The 23,056-nt window shown below is 39.6% G+C and overlaps 1 protein-coding gene across 1 annotated transcript in view; it reads left to right on the top strand.

Moving 5' to 3' along the window:
- Positions 1-23,056, top strand: part of DGKK (diacylglycerol kinase kappa) — a 174,727-nt gene that overhangs the window by 91,067 nt on the left and 60,604 nt on the right. Inside the window, exons 8-11 of the mRNA XM_026513437.4 lie at positions 15,076-15,178; positions 20,261-20,444; positions 21,169-21,277; positions 22,014-22,153. Coding sequence (XP_026369222.2) covers positions 15,076-15,178; positions 20,261-20,444; positions 21,169-21,277; positions 22,014-22,153 — 536 coding nt within the window. The remainder of the gene's footprint in view (positions 1-15,075; positions 15,179-20,260; positions 20,445-21,168; positions 21,278-22,013; positions 22,154-23,056) is intronic.

Below are 23,056 nucleotides of genomic sequence, written 5' to 3'. Positions count from 1 at the left end.
AAAAACCATAAGATGCCTTGGAATAAACCTAACCAAGGAGGTAAAGGATCTATACTCTAGAAACTACAGAACACTTATGAAAGAAATTGAAGAAGATACAAAGAGATGGAAAAACATTCCATGCTCATAGATTGGAAGAATAAACATCATTAAAATGTCTGTGCTGCCCAGAGCAATCTATACTTTCAACGCCATCCTGATCAAAATACCAATGGCATTTTTCAAAGAGCTGGAACAAACAGCCCTTAAATTTGTATGGAACCAGAAAAAACCCTGAATCGCCAAGGAAATGTTGAAAAAGAAAAACAAAGCTGGGGGCATCACGTTGCCAGATTTCAAGCTATACTACAAATCTGTGATCACCAAGACAGCATGGTACTGGCACAAAAACAGACACACAGATCAATGGAACAGAATAGAGAGCCCAGATATAGACCCTGAACTTTATGGTAGAATAATTGTCAACAAAGCAGGAAAAAATATCCAATAGAAAAAAGACAGTCTCTTCAATAAATGGTGCTGGGAAAATTGGACATCTATATACAGAAGAAAGAAACTTGACCATTCTCTTACACCATACACAATGATAAACTCTAAATGGATGAAAGACCTCAATGTGAGACAAGAATCCATCAACATCCTAGAGAAGAACATAGGCAATAACCTCTTTGATACTGGCCACAGCAACTTCTTTCAAGACAAGTCCCAAAAGGCAAGGTAAACAAAAGAAAAAATGAACTTGTGGGACTTCATCAAGATAAAAAGCTTTTGCACAGCAAAGGAAGCAGTCAACAAAACAAAGAGGCAACCCACGGAAGGAGAGATTTTTACAAATGACATTACAGATAAAGGGCTGGTATCCAAGATCTATAAAGAACTTCTCAAACTCAACACCCAAAAAACAATCAAGTCAAAAAATGGGCAGACGACATGAACAGACACTTCTCCAAAGAAGACATATGAATAGCTAACAGACACATGAAAAAATGTGCAACATCATTAGCCATCAGGGATATTCAAATCAAAACCACATTGAGATACCACCTTATACCAGTTCGAATGGCAAAAAGTAATAAGGCAGGAAACAACAAATGTTGGAGAGGATGTGGAGAAAGGGGAATGCTCTTACACTGTTGGTGAGAATGCAAGTTCGTACAGCCACTTTGGAAAACAGAATGGAAGTTCCTCAAAAAGTTAAAAATAGAGCTACCCTATGACCCAGCAATTGCACTGCTAGGTATTTACCCCAAAGGTACGGATGTAGTGAAAAGAAGGGGCACATTCACTCCAATGTTCATAACAGCAATGTTCACAACAGCCAAACTGTGGAAGGAGCTAAGATGCCCTTCAACTGACGAATGAATAAAGAAGATATGGTCCATATATATTAATGGAATATTGCTCAGCCATCAGAAAAGATGAATACCCACCATTTGCATCGATATGGATGGAACTGGAAGGGATTATGCTAAGTGAAATAAGTCAAGCAGAGAAAGGCCATTATCATATGGCTTCACTTATATGTGGAACATAAGGAATAGCATGGAGGACATTAGGAGAAGGAAGGAAAAAATGATGGGGGGAATCAGAGAGGGAGATGAACCATGACAGACTATGGACTCTGGGACCCAAACTGAGGGTTTCAGAGGGGAGGGGATGGGGGATGTGTTAGCATGGTGATGGGTATTAAGGAGGGCACATATTGCAATGAGCACTGGGTGTTATATGCAAACAATGAAGCATGGAACACTACATCAAAAACTAATGAAGTATTGTATGGTGACTAACATAACATAAAAAGGAAAGGAAGGAAGGAAGGAAGGAAGGAAGGAAGGAAGGAAGGAAGGAAGAAAGAAAGAAAGAAAGAAAGAAAGAAAGAAAGAAAGAAAGAAAGAAAGAAAGAAAGAGAAAAGAAAGAGAGAAAGTCATCCAGGTATAAAAGAAATAAGTCACAGAGTTGAAAAGTATAGCATAGGGAATAGAGACAATAATATTATAGTAACATTGTATTGTGACTACACTAATCATGGTGAACATTAAGTAATGTATAGAATTGTTGGATCAATACGTTATACACCTGAAACTAATATAACATTGCATGTCAATAATACTTCAATAATAAATTCTTTAAAGCATCCAAATCATAGATGAAGAAGTAAATCTGTCACTATTTGCAGATGACATATTATATACAGAAGACCCTAAAGAGTTTACAAAAAACTGTTAGAACTAATGAATTCAGGAAAGTTTCAAGATTAAAAATTAATATACAAAAATCTGTTGCATTGTTATTTACTAATAAACTATCAGAAAGAGAAATTAAGACAACAATCTCATTTATAATTGTTTCAAAAAGAATAAAATACCTAGGAATAAATTTAACCAAGGAGATGAAAGACCTATACTCTGAAAACTATAAGATATTGATGAAAGAAATTAAATAAGGCACAAATAAATGGAAAAATATTCTGTGCTCATGGATTGGAAGAATTAATATTGTTAAAATGTCTATACTGCCCAATGCAAGCTACAGATTCAATGCAATCTCTATCAAAATTCCAATGGGGGGGTGACTGGGTGGCTCAGGTAAACATCTGACTCTTGATTTCAGCTCAGGTCATAACCTCAGGGTCATGAGATTGAGCCCCATATCAGGCTCCATACTCATCGTGGAGTCTGCTTGGCATTTTCTTTTTCTCACTCCCCCTCTGCCCCTTCCCCAAACTCACGCACAAGCATGCTTACACGCTCTAAATAAATAAATAAATAAATAAATAAATAAATAAATAAATGAATAAAATACTTTTTAAAAATTCCAATGGTATTTTTCACAGAAATAGAACAATCCCAAAATTTGTATGGAACCACGATAGACCCCAAATAAGCAACACAATCCTGAGTAAGAAGAACAAAGCAGGAGGCATCATACTCCATGATTTAAAACTGTATTACAAAGTCATAGTAATAAAAACAGTATGGTATTAGCATAAAGACAGGCACATAGATCAATGGAACAAAAGAGCACAGAAATAAACCCATGCATATCTTCTCAATTGATTGGCAAAGGAGCCAAGAATATACAATGGGGAAAGGAGACTCTTCAATAAATGGTGCTGGAAAAAGTGAACAGCCACACGCAAAAAAGAATGAAACTGGACCAGTATCTTATACCACGCACAAAAAATAACTCAAATGGATTCAAGACTTGAATGTAAGACCTGAAACCATAAAACTCTTAAAAGAAAACATAGGCGGTAAGTTTCTTGATATCAGACATGCCATGGTTTTTTGGATTTGACACCAAAAGTAAAGACAACAATGGAAAAAATAAACAAGTGAAATTACTAAAAAGCTTTTGCAGAGGAGTTACAATGAAGAAATTATGACGGAGGAGTAGGGGAATCCTAAGATTGCCTCATCCCTCAAACACAGCTAGATAAATGTCAAATCATTTCGAACACCCAAGAAATCAATCTGAGGACTGAGAGAGCAAAACTGCACAAGTAGAGGTAGCAAAATGAGCATATTATGGAAGGGAGGAGCTGAGGAGAGTTGATTTGGGGGAGAAAGGAACTGTGGGTGCTGTAAAGAGGAGGAAGCCCTGATCACAGAGAAAGGAGTGAGAGAGAAAGAGAGACAGAAAGAGTGAAAACGTGTGCGGGGAGTTGCACAAGAAAAATTCTTCCCCAAAACCACTGACTGGGAAAAGAGGAGAGGCTGAACTCCGCAAGTTTTTTTAAGTGGCAGAGCACAAAGTCTGAAGCTTTGGAGGTCCACACCATCACCAGTGTCATGTCTGGTGGGCTTGGTGGTGCTCCAGTGGGGAAGGAGGACAGGGATCAGGGAGTGGGCAGCGTGGTCTGAGGATCACCTGGGTCACTCAGGGAGAAACAGTTCCCCTGCTTGGAGTGCATTTGGGAGAGGTGGCATGGCTTCTCCAGGGACAAAAGATCCAGGGGGCAACACTGAGCTGCCCCATTCACTAGCATAGGAACAGAGACACAAGCTGAGGACAGCAATCCTTGGTGCCAGGTTTTGGTTGTGCTTTACCATAAACCCCAAACTGCTGCTCAGTTTCGCAACTAATTTCCTAGACAAAATGGCACTGGCTACAGCACAGTAAGACCCTCCCCCCAGAGGATCAGTGCAGATCCGTGCCACACAGATCTCTAAAATTTGAAGATTTGAAATCCAGCTGAACCCCTGAGATAAAACACAGGAGTACTGCGCCACCTGGCAGGCAGACAGCCTAGATGCAAACAGGCTGAAGGCAGGAATCTGGTGGAAGTTGGGGGACACAAGAGGGGTGATTGTTTGCTCTTCTGTGAGGGCTTCCTGAAGAGTGGTGGGTGCGAACTTTTCACTCCAGGTAGGAGAGAGCAGGGCAAGGCCATCCCCCCACCCCCACCCCCCACCCCCACCCCCACCCCGCCCCGCCCCGCCCGCCCCAATCAGCACCGACCACCTCAGTGAGCAAAACAGCACCACCTAGTGGAGGCTGGGGCCACTTACAACAAGCCCTTCCTCCCTGCATCCTGCAGGTGCATCTCCACTAGGGCAAGTGGGCCTGAGACATATTGCACCAGGCCCCACCCTCAGAAGACCAGCACAAATCTTCGCATGCACCAAGTCTACTGGCCATAGAGTGCTGCACAGCTTCACCTCTAGGGGAAATAGGATCCAGCTTCCTTTTTTTGGATCTAGCTTCTTTTAACCAGCAGACCAAAACATACCTAGGATCTAGCTTCCTTTTTTTGGTCTCTTTTCTTGGACCTCTTCTTAATATAGCCATTACTCTCAGGAGCAGGAATATAACAGGCTTTCCCAACAAAAAACAGTGATCCAGACAAAATGACAAGATGGAGGAATTCACCACAAAAGAAAGAACAGGAAGAAGTCACGGCCAGGGATTTAATCAATACAGATACAAGTAAGATGTCTGAACTAGGATTAAAATAATAATCATAAGGATGCTAGCTGGGCTTGAGAAAAGTAGGGAAGAAATCCCTTACTGCAGAGATAAAAGAACTAAGGACTAGTCGGGCCAAATTAAATAATGCTATAACTGAGAGGCAAAACTGACTGAATACAATGACAATGAAGATGGATGAAGCAGAGGAACAAATTAGTGATATGGAAGATAACATTATGGAAAATAACAAAGCTGAAAAAAGAGGGAAACAAAGGTATTAGATCACAAATGTAGACCTAGGGAACTCAGTGTCTCCTTAAAGCATAATAATGTTCATACCATAGGAGTCCAGGAAGAAGAGAAAGAAAATGGAGCAGAAGGTTTATTTGAGCAAATTATAGCTAAAAACTTCCCTAATCTGGTAAAGGAAACAGACATCGAAATCCAAGAAGCACAGAGAGCTCCCATTAAATACAGCAAAACCCCGCCATCACCAAGACATATCATAGTCAAATTAACAAAATACACAGAAAAGGAAAGAATCCTGAAACCATCAAGGAAAAAAAGTCCTTAACCTACAAGGGAAGACAGATCAGGTCACAGCAGATCTGTCCACAGAATGGCAGGCCAGAAGGTAGTGGCAGGATATATTCAACATGCTGAATGGAAAAAAATATGCAGCCAGAACACTTTATCCAGCAAGGCTGTCATTCAGAATAGAAGGAGAGATAAAGAGTTTCCCAAGCAAACAAAAAATAAAGGAGTTCGTGACCACTAAACCAGCCCTGCAAGAAATATTAAAGGGGACTTTTTGAGTAGGGAGAAAAATACCAAAAGCAACAAAGACTAGAAAGGAACAGAGAACATCACCAGAAACACCAACTTCACAGGTAATGCAATGGCACTAAATCCATATTTAACAATAGTCACTCTGAAAGTAAATGGACTACATGTTCCAATCAAAAAACATAAAGCATCAGAATGGATAAAAAAGCAAGACCCATCCATATGCTGTCTACAAGAGACTCATATTAGACTTAAAAACACCTGCAGATTTAAAGTGAGGGGATGGAGAACCAACTATCATGCTAATAGACATCAAAAGAAAGCCAGAGTAGCCATACTTATATCAGAAAAATGAGATTTTAAACCAAAGAGTAACAGGAGATGAAGAAGGGCATTATATCATAATTAAGGGGTCTATTCATCAAGAAGCTCTAACAATTGTAAGAATTTATGCCCCCAACTTGGGAGCACCCAAATATATAAATCAATTAATAACAAACATAAAGAAACTCATGGATAATAGTGCAGTAACAGTAGGGGACATTAACACTCCACTTATAGCAATGGACAGATCATCTAAACAGAAAATCAATAAGGAAACTCCATGCTGGAGTGGATGGACTTAACAGGTATATTCAGAACATTTCATACTAAAGCAGCAGAATACACATTCTTTTTGAGTGCACATGGAACATTCTCCAAAACAGATCACATACTGGGTCACAAACCAGTCCTCAACAAGTACAAAAAGATGGAGATCATACCATGCATATTTTCTGACCACAATGCTATGAAACTTGAAGTTAACCACAAGAAAAAATTTGGAAAGACCACAAATACATGGAGATTAAAGATCATCCTACTGAAGCATGAGTGCGTTAACCAGGAAATTAAAGAAGAAATAAAAAGACACATGGAAGCAAATGAAAATGAAAACATAACAGTCCAAAACATTTGGGATGTAACAAAGGTAGTCCTAAGAGGGAAGTATATTGCAATATAGGCCTACCTCAAGAAGCAAGAAAAGTCTCAAACACACAACCTAACCTCACACCTAAAGGAAGTAGAAAAGGAACAGCAAATAAAGTCTAAGGCCAGCAGAAAAAGGGAAATAATTAAGATTAGAGTAGAAATAAACAATATAGAAACAAAAATGTAGAACAGATCAATGAAACTAAGAGCTGGTTCTGTGAAAGAATTAATAAAGTTGATAAACCTGCAGCAAGACTTATCCCAAAGAGAAAGGACCCAAATAAATAAAATCATGAATGAAAGAGGAGAGACCACAACCAACACCCCAGAAATCCAATTAATCTTAAGAGAATATTATGAAAAATTATATGCCAATAAACTGGGCAACCTATAAGAAATGGACAAATTCCTAAAAACATACAAACTACCAAAACTGAAACAGAATGAAATAGAAAATTTGAATAGACCCACAACCAGCAAAGAAATCAAATCAGTCATCAAAAATCTCCCAACAAACAAAAGTTCAGGGGCCAGAGGCTTCCCAGGGGAATTCGATCAGACATTTAAAGAAGAGTTAATACCTAGTCTTCTCAAACTGTTCCAAAAAATGCAAAAGTAAGGAAAATTTCCAAACTCATTCCACGGGGCCAACATTACCTTGATTTCAAAACCAAAGACCCCACTGAGAAAGAGAACCACAGGCCAATATAACTGATGAACATGGATGCAAAAATTCTCAACAAGATACTACTAAATCAAATCTAACAGTATATTAAAAGAATTATTCACCACAATCAAAAGGGATTTACTCCTGGGCTGCAAGGGTGGTTCAATATCTGCAAATCAATCAACATTGATACACCACATTAAAAAAAGAAAGGATAAGAATCATATGATCCTCTCAATAGGTGCAGAAAAAGCCTTCGACAAAATACAGCACTCATTCTTTTCTTTCTTTAAAATATTTTTTATTATTTTATGTTAGTCACCATAGAGTACATCCCTAGTTTTTGATGTAAAGTTGCATGATTCATTACTTGCGTATAACACCCAGTGCCCTCCTTAATACCCATCACCAGCCTATCCCATTCCCCCATCCCCCCTGAAGCCCTCAGTTTGTTTCCCAGAGTCCATGGTCTCTCATGGTTCATTCCCCCTTCTGTTTACCCCCGTTTCAATCTTCCCTTCCTTCTCCTACCAATCTTCCTACTTCTTATGTTCCATAAATGAGTGAAACTATATGATAATTGTCTTTCTCTGCTTGACTTATTTGGCTTAGCATTATCTCCTCCAGTCCCGTCCATGTTGCAGCAAATGTTGAGAAATAGTTCTTTTTGATGGTTGAGTAATATTCCATTGTATATATGGACCACATCTTCTTAATCCAGTCATCTGTTGAAGGTCATCTCCGCTCCTTCCACAATTTAGCTATTGTGGACAATGCTGCTATGAACATTGGGGTGCATATGGCCCTTCTCTTCACTACGTCTGTATCTTTGGGGGTAAATACCCACTAGTGCAATTCCTGGATCATAGGGTAGCTCAATTTTTAACTTTTAAAGGGACCTCCACACTGTTTTCCAAAGTGGCTATACCAACTTGCATTCCCACCAACAATGTAGAAGGGATCCCCTTTCTCCACATCCTCTCCAACATTTGTTGTTTCCTGCCTTGTCAATTTTTGCCATTCTAACTGGCATAAGGTGGTATCTCGATGTGGTTTTGATTTGAATGTCCCTGATGACTAATGATGTTGAACATTTTTTCATATGTCTGTTAGCCATTTGTAGGTCTTCATTGGAAAAGTGTCTGTTCATATCTTCTGCCCATTTTTTGATCTGTTTATTTGTTTCTGGTGTATTGAGTTTGAGAAGCTCTTTGTAGATCTTGGATACCAGTCTTTTATCTGTAGTGTCATTTGCAAATATCTTCTCCCATTCCGTGGGCTGCCTCTTAGTTTTTTTGACTGTTTCCTTGGCTGTGCAGAAGCTTTTGATCTTGATGAAGTCCCACAAGTTCATTTTTTCGTTTCTCTTGTTTTTGGAGATGTGTCATGAAAAAAGTTGCTGTGGTCGATGTCAAAGAGGTTGCAGCCTATGTTCTCCTCTAGGATTTTGATGGATGCCTATCTCACATCGAGGTCTTTCATCCATTTGGAGTTTATCTTTGTGTATGGTGTGAGAGAGTGGTCAAGTTTCATTCTTGTGCATATAGCAGTCCAATTTTCCCAGCACCACTTATTGAAGAGACTGTCTTTTTTCCACTGGATGTTTTTTCCTGCTTTGTCAAAGATTAGTTGCCCAAAGAGCCGAGGGTCCATTTCTGGGTTCTCTATTCTGTTCCATTGATCTATGTGTCTGTTTTTGTGCTAGTACCATGCTGTCTTTGTGATCACAGCTTTGTAGTACAGCTTGAAATCCAGCAACGTGATGCCCCCAGCTTTTCAACATTTCCTTGGCGATTCAGGGCCTTTTCTGGTTCCACACAAATTTAAGTGCTGTTTGTTCCAGTTCTTTGCAAAATGTCATTGGTATTTTGATCAGGATGGCATTGAAAGTGTAGATTGCTCTGGGTAGCATAGACATTTTTTTTTTTTAAGATTTTATTTATTTGACAGAGACAGCCAGCGAGAGAGGGAACACAAGCAGGGGGAGTGGGAGAGGAAGAAGCAGGCTCCCAGCGGAGGAGCCTGATGTGGGACTCGATCCCAGAACGCCGGGATCACGCCCTGAGCCGAAGGCAGATGCTTAACGACTGCGCCACCCAGGCGCCCCGCATAGACATTTTAACTATGTTTATTCTTCCGATCCATGAGCGTGGGATATTTTTCCATCTTTTTGTGTCTTCTTCAATGTCTTTCAAGAGTGATTTGTAATTTCTAGAATATAGATCACTTATGTCTCTGGTTAAGTTAATTCCAAGATAAAATATGAGTTTTGGTGCTATTGTAAATGGAATGGATTCCCTAATTTCTCTTTCTTCGGTCTCATTGTTTGTGTATAGAAATGCAACTGATTTCTGAGCATTGATTTTGTATCCTGCCACATTACTGAATTGCTCCATAACTTCTAGGAGTTTGGGAGTGGAGTCTTTTGGGTTATCCATATAGAGTATCATGTCATCTGCTAAGAGAGACAGTTTGACTTCTTCTTTGCCAATTTGGATGCCTTTTATCCTTTTTTGTTGTCTGATTGCTGTTGCAAGGACTTCTACTACTATGGTGAATAATAATGGTGAGAGTGGGCATCCTTGTCGTGTTCCTGATCATAAGGGAAAGGCTTCCAGCTTTTCCCCATTGAGAATGATATTTGATGTAGGCTTTTCGTAGATGGTTTTTATGAAATTGAGGAATGTACCCTTTATCCCTACACTCTGAAGTGTTTTAATCAGGAAAAGATGCTGTATTTTGTCAAATGCTTTTTCTGCATCTATTGAGAGGATCATATGGTTCTTGACTCTTTTCTTGTTGATATGATCTATCACACTGATCAATTTGTGAATATTCAACCACCCTTGCATCCCAGGGTTGAAACCCACTTGGTTGTGATGAATAATCCTTTTAATGTACTGTTGGATCCTATTAGCTAGGATCTTGTTGAGAAGATTAGCATCTATATTCATCAGGGATATCAGTCTGTAATTCTCCTTTTTGATGGGATCATTGCCTGGTTTGGGGATCAAGGTAATACTGGCCTCATAGAATGAGTTTGGTAGTTTTCCTTCTGTTTCTATTTTATGAGTCAGCTTCAGGAGAATAGGTATTATTTCTTCTTTTAATGTTTGGTAGAATTCCCCGGGGAATCCATCAGGCCCTGGAGTCTTGTTTTGGGGGAGGTTTTTGATCACTGCTTCAATCTCTTCATAATTAATCAGTCTGTTTCTATAATCAAATTCTTCCTGTTTCAGTCTTGGTAGTTTATAGGTTTCCAGGAAGGCATCCATTTCTTCCAGGTTGTTTAATTTATTGGCATAAAGCTGTTGATAAAAGTCTCTAATGATCCTTCCTATTTCATTGGTTTTGGTTGTGACCTCTCCCCTTTCATTCATAATTTTATTAATTTAGTCCTTTCTCTATTCTTTTGAATAAGTCTGGCCAGTGGCTTATCGATCTTATTTATTCTTTCAAAGAACCGACTTCCCATTCTGTTGATCTGCTCTACTGTGCTCCTGGTTTCTAATTCATTGATCTCTGCTCTAATCTTGATCACCTGCCTTCTCATGCATGGGTTAGGCTTGTTCTTCTGTTCCAGCTCCAGCTTCATGAGGTGAGAATATAATAATTGCATTTTAGATTTTTCTATTCTTTTGAGTGAGGCTTGGATGCCTATGCATTTTCCCCTTAGGACCGCCTTTGCAGTGTCCCATAGGTTTTGGACCATTGTGTTTTCATTGTCATTGGTCTCCAGAAATTGTTTAAATTGATAAAAACCCTCAGTAAAAAAGATATAGATGGAACATATCTCAACATCATAAGTGCCTTATAGGAAAGACCCACAGCAAATATAATCCTCAATCGTGAAAAACTGAAAGCTTTTCCTGTACAGTCAGGAACAAGACAGGGATGTCAACTCTCGCCATTACTATTTAACATAGACTGGAAGTCTTAGCCTCAGCAATCAGACAACAAAAAGAAATAAAAGGCATCTGAAATGGCAAGGAAGATGTTAAACTTTCACTATTTGCAGACATAATACTCTATATAGAAAACCTGAATGATTCCACCAAAAAATTACTAAAACATGAATTCAGCAAAGTTGCAGGATATAAAGTCAATTTACAGAAATCTGTTGTGTTTCTATATACAAATAATGAAGTAGCAGAAAAAGAAACCATGGATTTGATCCCATTTATAATTGCACCAAAAACAATAAGATACCTAGGAATAAATCTAACCAATGAGGTAAAAGACCTATACTCTGAAAACCTTAGAACACTTATGAAAGTAATTGAGGAGGACACAAAGAAATGGAAAAAAAACATTCCATGCTCATGGATTAGAATAACAAACATTGTCTATACTACCCAAAGCAATCTACACATTTAATGCAATCCCTATCAAAATACCAACAGCATTTTTCACAAAGCTGGAAAAAAAACCCTGAAATTTGTGCAGAACCAGAAAAGACCCCAAATAGCCAAAGCAATCTTGAAAAAGAAAAACAAATCTGGAGGCATCACCATTCCGAACTTCAAACTATATTACAAAGCTATAGTCATCAAGACAGTATGGTACTGGCCCAAAAACAGACACATGGATCCAGGGAATAGAACAGAGAACCCAGAAATGTACCCACAACTATGTGATCAACTAATCTTCAACAAATCAGGAAGGAATATCCAATGGAAAACAGACAGTCTCTTCAACAAATAGTGTTGGGAAAACCGGAGAGCAACATGCAAAAAAATGAAACTGGATCACTTATACCATACACAAAAATAAAATCAAAATGAATGAAAGACCTAAATGTGAGACAGGAAACCATCACAGTCCTAGAGGAGAACACAGGCAGCAACCTCTTTGACCTTGGCTGTAGCAAATTCTTGCTAGACACACTGCCAGAGGTACAGGAAACAAAAGCAAAAATGAACTATTGGGACTTTATTAAGATAAAAAGATTCCACACATTGAAGGCAACAATCAGAATAACTAAAAGGCAGCCTACAGAATGGGAGAAGATATTTGCAAATGACATATCTTATAATGGGTTAATATCCAAAACGTATAAAGAACTTATTAGACTCAACCCCCAGAGAACAAATAATCCTGTTAAGAAATGGGCAGAAGACATGAATAGGTAATCTCCCAAAGAAGACATCCAGATGGCCAACAGACACATGAAGAGATGCTCAACATCACTCATCATCAGGGAAATATAAATCCAAACCACAATGAGATACCACCTCACACCTGTCAGAATGGCTAAAATTATCAATACAAGAAACTACAGGTGTTGGTGAGGATGCTGAGAAAGGGGAGCCCTCTGAATGCAAACTGGTGCAGCCACTCTGGAAAATAGTATGGAGGTTCCTCAAAAAGTTAAAAATAGAACTACACTACAACCCAGTAATTGCAGTACTAGGTATTTACCCAAAGGATACAAAAGTACAGATTTGAAGGGGTACATGCACCTGCATGTTTATAGCAGCATTGTCCACAATAGCCAAACATTGGAAAGAGCCCAAGTGTCCATTGACTGATGAATGGATAAAAAAGAAGTGTTATATATATACAAAGGAATATTACTCAGCCATCAAAAAGAATGAAATCTTGCCATTTGCCATGATGTGGATGCAGCTATAGTGTACTATGCTAAGCGAATTAAGTCAGTCAGAGAAAGACAAACACCATATGATTTCACTCATATGTGGAATTTATGAAACAATACAGATGAATATATGGGAAGGGAAAAGAAACAAGAGAGGGAGGCAAACCATAAGTCTCTTAATGATAGAGAACAAACTGAGGGTTGATGGAAGGAGGTGGGTGGAGGATGGGTTAAATGGGTGATGGGTATTAAGGTGGGCACTTGTTATGATGAGCAGTGGGTGTTATATGTAATTGCTGAATCACTAAATTCTACTCCTGAGACCAATATTACACTATATTTTAATTAACTAGAATTTAAATAAAAATTTGGAAAAAAAATAATGCAAAGCTTCTGCAGAGCAGAGGACCCACCAACAAAAGGAAAAGGCAGCCAACTGAATGAAAGAAAATATTTATAAATCATATATATGATAAGGGTAAATATCCAAAATATATAAAGAAGTCACACAACTCAATAGCAAAAAGCAAACAAACAATCAATCCAATTAGAAAATGGGCAGAGGATCTGAATAGATCCTTTTCTAAGGAAAACATACAGATGGCCCGCAGGTATATGAAAAGGTTTTCAACATCACTGATCATCAGGGAAATGAAAACCAAAACCACAATGAGATACCACCTCACACCTGTCAGAATAGCTATTACCAAAAAGAGAAGAAATAAATGTTGATGAGGATATGAAGAAAAGGAAACCTCGTGCACTGCTGGCAGGAATGTAAATTGGTGCAGCCACTGTTGAAAGCAGTAGAGTTTCCTTCAAAAATTAAAAATAAAACTACCATTTGACCTAGCAATTCAACTTCTGTGTATTTATCTGAAAAAAAATGAAAACACAACTCAAAAACATATAGGCACTCCCATGTTCACCGCAGCACCATTTATAATCGTCAAGATATGGAAACAACTTACGCGTCCACTGACGGATGAATGGATGAAGAAATGTGGTAGATGTATATGCAATGGAATATTATTCAGCCCTAAAAATGAAAAAAATCTTGCCAATTGCAACAACATGGATGGACCTTATAGGCATTATGCTACATAAAATGAGTCAGAGAATGAGAAATACTATATGATCTCACGGATATGTGGAATCTAAGAAAAATGAGCTCATGTATATTGGGGGAGGGGGAGATGGGCAAAATAGGTGAAGGTGGTCAGAAGATACAAACTTCCAGTTCTAAAATAAATTAGTCATCAGGATATAATGAACAACATGGTAACTACAGTTAATAATGCTGTTTTGCCTATTTGTAAGTTGCTAAGAGTATCGACCTTAAAATTTCTCATCACAAGAAAAAACTGTAATTATGTAAGGTGACAGATATTAACTACACTTACTGTGGTGATCATTTTGCAATATATACAAATATCAAATCATGATGTCATACACCTGGAACTGATACAATGTTATATGTCAATTATATCTCAATTTAAAAAAAGAAGACTCTGGTTGTCCTCTGGCTCTCTTTGAATTGCTTTTGCATAATCAAGCCGGGTTCATGTCCTCTAAGAACTGTACAATTGTCTAGGAAATTGTACTTAAAAATATCAGAAATTTGGGAAATATGACCACTTGTGGGGAAAGCAACATAATCTCAGCTCTGCCACTTCCCAGCTGTTTGACCAAGATTTTTCACCTCTCTGACCTTTGGTATCCTCATTTCTAAAATGAACCTAATAATGTGTTCCCTACCATACAGAGTTGTTGTAAGGATTGAAGTGTTAATAGCATATTAACAGGATTAGTACTCTTAAAATGCAAGTAAGCTCCCTATTCCGTAGGCCACTAAGATTGTGCCCTGGGACTACTGTCTTCTTAATGCCTATGATGGGTATCTTCTGAAAGCTACCTTTGAAAGGAACAGAGTTCAGAGGTCACCTTCAGGGTAGGGCAGGCTGAAGTTGGAAAGGGTGTGTCCAGTTTGAGACAGGGGAATGTGTATGGCACCAAATCTCAGAAAGGGAGATTTTAACACTGGGGACTCAAATCTTGGAACTGGAACTCAGGACTAATCAATTGTATCTTTTTCTCTCCCCCTTCCTTTTTTTCTCTGTTCTTCTCTTGTCGTTTCAGGTGCATGATGACTGCCGGAGACGGTTTTCCAAGGAATGCTGGTTTGGAAGTCATCGAACATCAGTCATTCCTCCCACTGCCCTCAGCGACCCTCAAGGGGATGGTGAGTACATAAACTTTAACCTCAGAATGTATTTCATTGGGGAGGGAGGGAAGGTGTTAAGACTGGGGAAATTTTTAATTAAATTATTATTCTCAACCAGTCAAACGTTTTGGGGGAGTAAGAATGTGCATATATGTAGAGACAGCTCATGTTTCTTTTTAGAGCTTTGGGATAATGACTGTTGATGCTTATGGTGTATATGTATGTGGGCATGTTCTCTGTAGGCTTTGTCCCAATTGTTTCTGAATTATCAGACTTTTGATTCCAGCTTGTTCATGATTTTCAGACACTAGATAATCTATAAAATAAGTTTGGTTGCATCAAGGTGGGCAAAGAAGAACTACATAAAGGCCCAGGTCATGTTATTTTTAGAATGGAAACTTACACCAAGGTTGACTCCAAATCTGAAACTAGCATGATCATTGCCCCAACATGCTCTGCTGCTGCTTTGTCAATTCCTAAACACTAGTGATTTATTGAGAGTTCTATTCATAAGGTGTTGAAAGGCTACAAAGAGATTCAGGATAGGAGCATTTCCAGAGTTTATGGTTATCGTTGACCCAGGAAATTGATATAGTACGACAATTGATAGATTAAGGTAGCATACGCTAAGCACCAAAAGAGTGACACTTGGAAACACTTGGAGATCAGAAAATGTTAGGACTGTCAACTAATTGCAGGAGGTTGCACAGAAAGGAGGCAGAAATGAAATCAATGCAGCAAGAGTAAACTTCCTATAGAGTCTTCTCTCGGAAGGTCTAGATATGTTAGAACAGATAAAACAGGAGCAAAGGAGAGGGATGTTTCCTTTAGTTTTGTGTGTGTGTTTTTTTTAAAGAATGATGAGACATAGAAACAACATGGTATAAAGGAAAAAACAAAGGCCAGGCAACCATGAGTTTTTGTCACTAGGTGACTTTGGGTAAGTCACTTACGTTCTCTGAGCTTCACTTTCCACATCTGTAAATGGGGATGATAACTGTGTATTGGGAGGATAAGTGATAATATGTAAAGGGCCTGAATATCAAGAAACATAGTCCCAAAGGACAACAAAATTAAATCACTAGTCTTCTAGCCTAATGAAAACTGTAGACCCCCACAGGGATATTTCACTCTTTGGCCTTGCTCAAATTCAGATGTTCTCTAACTCTGGGGGAAATGCTTGATGGGGTTGCCTTTGTCTTCTCCTAGGAATAGCTTTCTGCCAGCGCTGCTTCTTGTTTTCTTCCCATCTGTGACCAAATTAGGTTTGACAATGAAGTTTGAGTTGCCTTAATTATACAATTTTCTCTTTATCTCAGTTTTCCACCCCCATCCTGGATTATTTTATTAATCATTGCAACATGATGCTATTGTACATATGGAGAAATGAACATCCAGAGAAGTTAAGATGTTTGCTGTAGGTTAGTGAATAAATCTGGAGGGCAACCAGCCGTGGCACACAGCTGCATTCTGTTGTAGAAGTGCAGTGCAGAAGGCAGCCCATGCTCCAAGTTGCCAAACGGATCTACAAATGATTTCAGCTACAACCTCATGGCTATTTAATTTATAGATAACATTAGCATAATTTTTTCCTATTTCTTAATTTAATTTTTGACTCGTTAATATATTCACATGATTCAAATTTTTTAAAATAGAAACACAAACACACACGTTTAGCAAAAAAAACTCACTATCCTTTCAATCTTCTCAATCTCCCATAGCCCCATCCCATCCCCACTCACAAAAAGTTGATTACTGCCATTAGTATATTGAATAGCTTCTAGTATTTCTTCCTGTATAGTAAATATAAACATATATTCTTATCCCTCCCCTTTTTAACACTATACACATTCCTCTGAACCTTGCTTTTTCTTCCTCTTTCACAGTATATTTTGGAGATCTTTTTGTATCAACAAAAGCTTGCTTCCTCATTCCTTTTTACAGCTACAAGATATCCCATTATATGGATATATACCATAATTTATTTGAGAAGTCCTCTAATTTGGTAGTTTTCAGTCTCTTGTTATTGCAACAATGCTTCAATGAACAATCTCTTACAGGTCATTTTGCATATACATCCATAGGAAAAATTTCCAGAAGTGTAATTGTTGGGTCATAATGCATAGGCATTTGTAATTTTCATAGATGCTGTCAAATTGCCCCCCATAGGGCTTGTGTCACTTTGCACTTCCACCCTCAGTGAGAGTTCATATTTTCCATTTCTTCCTCGATCAAGTGTATCATTCATTTTTTTATTTTTGCCAATCTCTAGATAAGAAAAAGATGTTTACCGTGGCCTGGTTTTAATTAGTATCTTTCTTATTTATGAGTGAGTTTGGTCATCTTTTCACCTTTAAGAAACAATTTATATTTCCTTTTCTCATCAATGTAACACCTAGCTCATTTTCATCTCAACACTGGGAAGCAAGTTAGTTTTTTGAATGGCCCACTTTGCAGATAAGGAAATGGAGGCCCAACTTGCTCATGGTAGTTGGTCTCAGTGCTACTGCTGCCTCACCTTTAGAAAGGGACTAACCCATTGTGGTAAAAATCACTGGGCATAGACAGGTCTATTCCAGGACCTCTGGCATGGGGAGTCCTTGCTTCTAAGCATAGCTAACAGTTCCACTAGATATTGGCAGGAACCTGTTTCCATAAATCCTTTCATTGGAGTACATACCCAAAGTCACATGATCACCTGGAGGGTGTTAGCAGAAGGTTGCTGAATAAGGAAAGGAAGCACAGAGCAGAATCAGCTTCTCAAACAAAGGAGAGGTAAGCCTGAAGCCAGGCCATGAGTTGGGGCTTACATTGTTGGTTGGATGAGGAGCAAGCACATAAAACAATACTACCTTTTTCAGGGGCGCCTAAGGTGGCTCAGTAGGTTAAGTGTCTGACTCTTGATTTTGGCTCAGGTCATGATCTCTGGGTTGTGAGATGGGGCTCCGTGCTGGGCATGGAGCCTACTTAAGATTCTCTCTCTCCCTCTCCCTCTGCTCCTCCCCCACAATCACACCCCCCCACCATATGTGTGCACATGCACTCTCTCTCTAAAATTAATTAATTAATTAAAATGAAAATAAAAAGATACTCCCTTTTTTGATGATTTTCTTCATATATCTTATGACCTGACCCCTAATGTTTTTTACCATACTAAACAGTCTCACCCTTATTTTTAAACTGCTTCCTCACATCTTGTTGTCATTTTATATGGTTCCTGTCATCTCTCTGACCTCCTTTCTGCCACTCTTCCCCTCACTCACTACACAAGTCATGCCATTCTGTTTAGTAGTCCTCAGACACCCCAGACAGTCTCCCTTCTCTGGGTCTTAGCACTTATTCTTTCTTCTGCCCCCAAAATTCTTCCCCCTGATATCTGCATTGTTCACTTTTTTTTCTACTTCATTCAAGTTTCATTCAAATGTCACCTCCTGGAGAAGCTGTCTCTGACCACCTTGTCTAAAATAACACCCCTTTAGTCTCCATCTTGTTTCCCTGACTTCTTTTTCTTCATATCATATTGTTTTCTATATTTCTTTGTTATCTTGTACCTCCCACCATTAGAATGTAAGTTCCACAAGAACAGAAACTATTTCTATCTTGCCCACCACTGTATTCTCAGAACATAAGAAGGACAAGCACAGAGAATGCCCTCAATACATATTTGTTGAATGAATGAATGAATGAATGAATGAATAAAATATTAACTACCTTTGTGTCAACATATTTCCTATTGCAAAACAAATGTTGGGAAGGGTACTACCTTTGGATAATGTGTTCAGGGAGAGTAACGACTTCCAAGCTATGCTACTGAAGGGACATAGCAGACTCCCCTTGTAGCTGTGAGTCCTAGCAAGCCCTGAAAATTTGGTGCTTGACTGGCTAAGTGGCTAAGGATGCCTTCAAGATCTACTGGCCAGTGAGAAGAAGCCTGCTTTAGGTTTTTCCAGACAAAACAACCATGAAATCTGCTCATGTCAGCAGTATTCCTCCAGGCTCCCTTTCACTCAGGTTACAACAAATGGGACAACTAAACTCTCCTCCCTCCCTGCGCTCCACACAATTCAGGAGTGGGCCACATGCCTTTTGCCCTTTACATTTATTTTTGCTGGGGTATCCCTGGCAAGTCACAAGCTCAGACTTTAGGGGCTCACGATTTGTCTACCATCTCCTAAGGGGCCTTTGCTCACTGCCTGTCTCCCTGCCAACAGGCACTAAGACTCAGCAGGAGCTGGCAGGCATTGGCAATTTAGACTGCTATTACTCCACTTCCCTATAGGGAACTTCAGAGTTAGGAATTATTAAAAGTCTCTCTTGTTCAGACAAATTCCCTATAGTCTTATTTCCCCTGAAAGTTGGTGTGATAACGGGGATTGCTCTGCCAGAGCCTTAGAGGAGTAATAAAACTCCCTCCTTCCTCCCACATTGATATGTTCTGTCATTAGCTCCTGGCTAAAAGACAACCTTTCCCCCCTCCTCTCTCCTTACCTGGTATCTTCTCACTGTGAGAACTGAACTATCCCAGGCAAAGAGAGAACTAATTGGTATTCTGATCCTTGGGCTCTCAACCCTCTCCTTCTTCAGTTTCCCCACAGTGTTTTATTAATCCTTCACTGTGGCACCAATTTCTTTAATCTTTGTGTTTCAACGTACTACCGTGTATGAGTCTGTTCCCTCAGCTTGGGGGCAGGGACTACACCCCTAGCAGTATCTAGCATGATGATTGGCATACAGTAATTGCTCAGCAAATGTTGTTAGCCTGGCAACAGCTGGGCAGACATTTAATAAAAGCCCTTTTGGGTTATGTTCTGAATTCCCCCCTGCTACTCAGTTTCAGGAGACTGGAGCATAAGGAAAGTCTGAGAGTTGTTGGATATGTCTTTTTGCTTTGCTTGTGGTGATTGTATCATGTGTGTTTGCCTATATCTAAACTCATTAAATTGTATGTATTAAATATGTGCAGTTCTTTATCAATTATACTTCAAGAAAGCTGTTTTTTTAAAGTCTATGCACAATGTGATGTCAAGTCGTGTCTTATTTCCATCTCAACGGCCCCCCTTTTTTTTTTCTCCTTTTCTTTTTGTTGTGTGCATGTATCAGGCCAATTAGTAGTATCTTCAGACTTCTGGAACCTCGATTGGTCATCAGCCTGTTCATGTCCCCTTCTCATCTTCATCAACTCTAAAAGCGGCGATCACCAAGGGATCGTCTTCCTCCGAAAATTCAAACAATACCTTAACCCATCTCAAGTTTTTGACCTGTCGAAGGGTGGACCTGAAGCCGGGTAAGCATGAGCTAAGGGATATAGTTGAGTATAGAAGGGATTCTTCACGCTGTACATTCTAGACTAGGATAGGTTTCCTGGAATCAGTTATAGTACCAGGGCAGGAAAGATATATTTTCTCAAGTCAGGATGCAGACACATAACTTCAAAGCATTTGGGGTTGGCTAGTTGGAGGATTTTTAGCCCTCTACCAGAAATCCCTTCAAGCCCACGTCCTGCTCTTAGATTTGTTCCACCTTTCCTGGTTGGAAGAAGTCTAACTATGTCTCCTGACCTCAGAGGAAGAGGCAAATGGGTATTTCTGTTCACCTTTCCTATCCCTCATTCTTTCCTGGGGCCAAGTAGATGTATCTTCCCTATAGACCTATTTTACTTATGGACCTGTTTTACTTGTTCAGCTCTGGTTTCCTTGAAGCCACTGGCCACTGTACAAGCCATTCTTCTTGGGCCTCAGCAAGTGGGTTTTGCTAGGTTACTAGTAGCTTCCAGAACAAGGGTAGGCATAGAAGAGTGTGGGCTGAAGCAAGGCCTCATCCCCAGGATTGCCTACGGGAGCATTGCCTGTGATGTTAGGTACACAGAGAGATAGGAGCTAAGTGAAAGAAGGCCGGTAGCCTGTTAGCAGGATGCAGAAGCAGTAGTCCTTAGCTCCTGACACAGTATAGAAAAAAGTTGTAAAACCTAGCAACTCATGAAATGATGCCCTTTCCCTTCTTTCTTTCAGGCTATGCATGTTCAAGAATTTTGCTCGTTTTCGCATTGTGGTTTGTGGTGGAGACGGCAGCGTGAGCTGGGTCTTATCGCTGATTGATGCCTTTGGATTACATGAAAGGGTGAGTTCCTAGCTGACTCCATTCAGCCATTGCTAGAGAGACTGGGGGTATAGAGCTGCTCGTCCCAAAATGTCCCTGGTCTTCACTCTCCTTATCTATAACACACATGTTTTCCACTGGTTTCATAGTCAACCTGACAGGCAGATTCCCAATCTAAGCTTCCTCACCTAAACCATTTTCTGTGTGAAGGAGAAATGAGGGTGTTAGCAGAAAGAATGAGCAGTGCTTTATTCCCCAGGCCCCAGAGCAAAGATTTGAAGGGAAGGAGAGCAAGCAAAAAGAAGTGGCTTCAGACCACATTCAGCCCCCAATTTCCTTCCCTTCCTGAGACCACTGATTTTCTTCCCTGAGTCTCAAAAGTAGAAGAAACCTTCCTCTTACTTTCCCCCCTCCCTAGATAGCTCCCTGCTCTTCTGACTCTAGTAGCTTTATCTCCCGAGGCACCTTATCTCCTTGGCCAAGCCTTGATAGAAGTTTGTGGCTATACTTCTCTTTCATAAGCATGGCTATAAATATTAGCATATTCCAACTTTTCCCTGTACTGAGTGGGACCAAACTTTTAGGAAAAAGCTCACTCAGCATCACATATCTTCCTATTACACTTCCTAAAATCAGAAGTCTCTTATTGCCACTGGCTTTGAGACCACTATTTTTCCCAAGGAGCACCTTCTGGGTTCTTTTATGGGTGGATCTTGGTAGGACTGACTGAAAATGGTGCCGGGTTTTGTTCTTGCAGTGTCAGTTGGCAGTCATCCCACTTGGAACCGGCAACGATCTGGCCCGTGTCCTAGGCTGGGGTGCATTCTGGAACAAAAACAAGTCACCTGTGACCATCCTTAACAGAGTGGAGCAGGCTAGTGTGAGGATTCTAGACAGGTGAGTGGCTGAAAGATCTGGTCATTGTGCCCATTCCAGTCCCATATCAATTACTCTCAGTTACATCATCTCAACCGTGAATCTTCTAACCTCCCTCACAGAGCCTCATTCCTTTCTGGTTTCAGTGCAGGGCAGTTTTAGGGGGCCTTGTCTATTAGGAATTCAGGGTCTACCATGTGTCCTTTAGACATCACTAAAGCCCCTCTTCAAACTTAAAAGATCCTAAATCAGGAGGCTCACAAGTAAATTTTAAGGGTTCTGTAAACCTCCTTCAAATTGCATAGCTAATTATCTAGGTAAGCATATTTTTTACTTGGAAGTATTTCTATCTTTCTATTCTATTCCAGAGTAGTATAGAAACCATTCTATAGCTTCATCAGTTTTTCAAAGAAACTCAAAAAAAATTAGGGTTCAGAAACAATTGGCCTAGATTGTCTCTGCTCTAGAGAAGAATGAGTATTGCCATCCTATCTCCTGAGAAAAGATAAGGTCAATGCTGGGTCATAGTATTTGATTTATGGCTGCCCATAAGGATATTCTGGGAAGTTTTCTCAAGGTACCATGCTGAGCCCACCACAAAGACTCTTATTCAGTACATCTTGGGTAGGGCCCTGGCATATGTATTTTACAAAAGCACCTGCGGTGATCTTGATAGTTCCTTCTCTGGTTGAGAAGCACTGCCCTCTGACCCTATGATGGAATTCTTTCCATCACACTGGCCTCGAGAAGTCACGAGGCAGAGGCCCCACTTGTAATATATTTTGAGATCAGGTGACCTGAGATAGTGTGGGCATTTCTACAGCTCATCTTCCCCCACCACATAAACATTCTGACCTTTTTCTTCACATGTGAAGCATTGATGACAGCCTGTGATGAAACAGGGCCTTAAATATCTGTCTTTGA

The sequence above is a fragment of the Ursus arctos genome, chromosome X (genome assembly GCF_023065955.2).
Source record: "Ursus arctos isolate Adak ecotype North America chromosome X, UrsArc2.0, whole genome shotgun sequence".
Taxonomy (NCBI): Eukaryota; Metazoa; Chordata; class Mammalia; order Carnivora; family Ursidae; genus Ursus; species Ursus arctos.
This window is presented reverse-complemented; position numbering and strand designations above follow the sequence as displayed.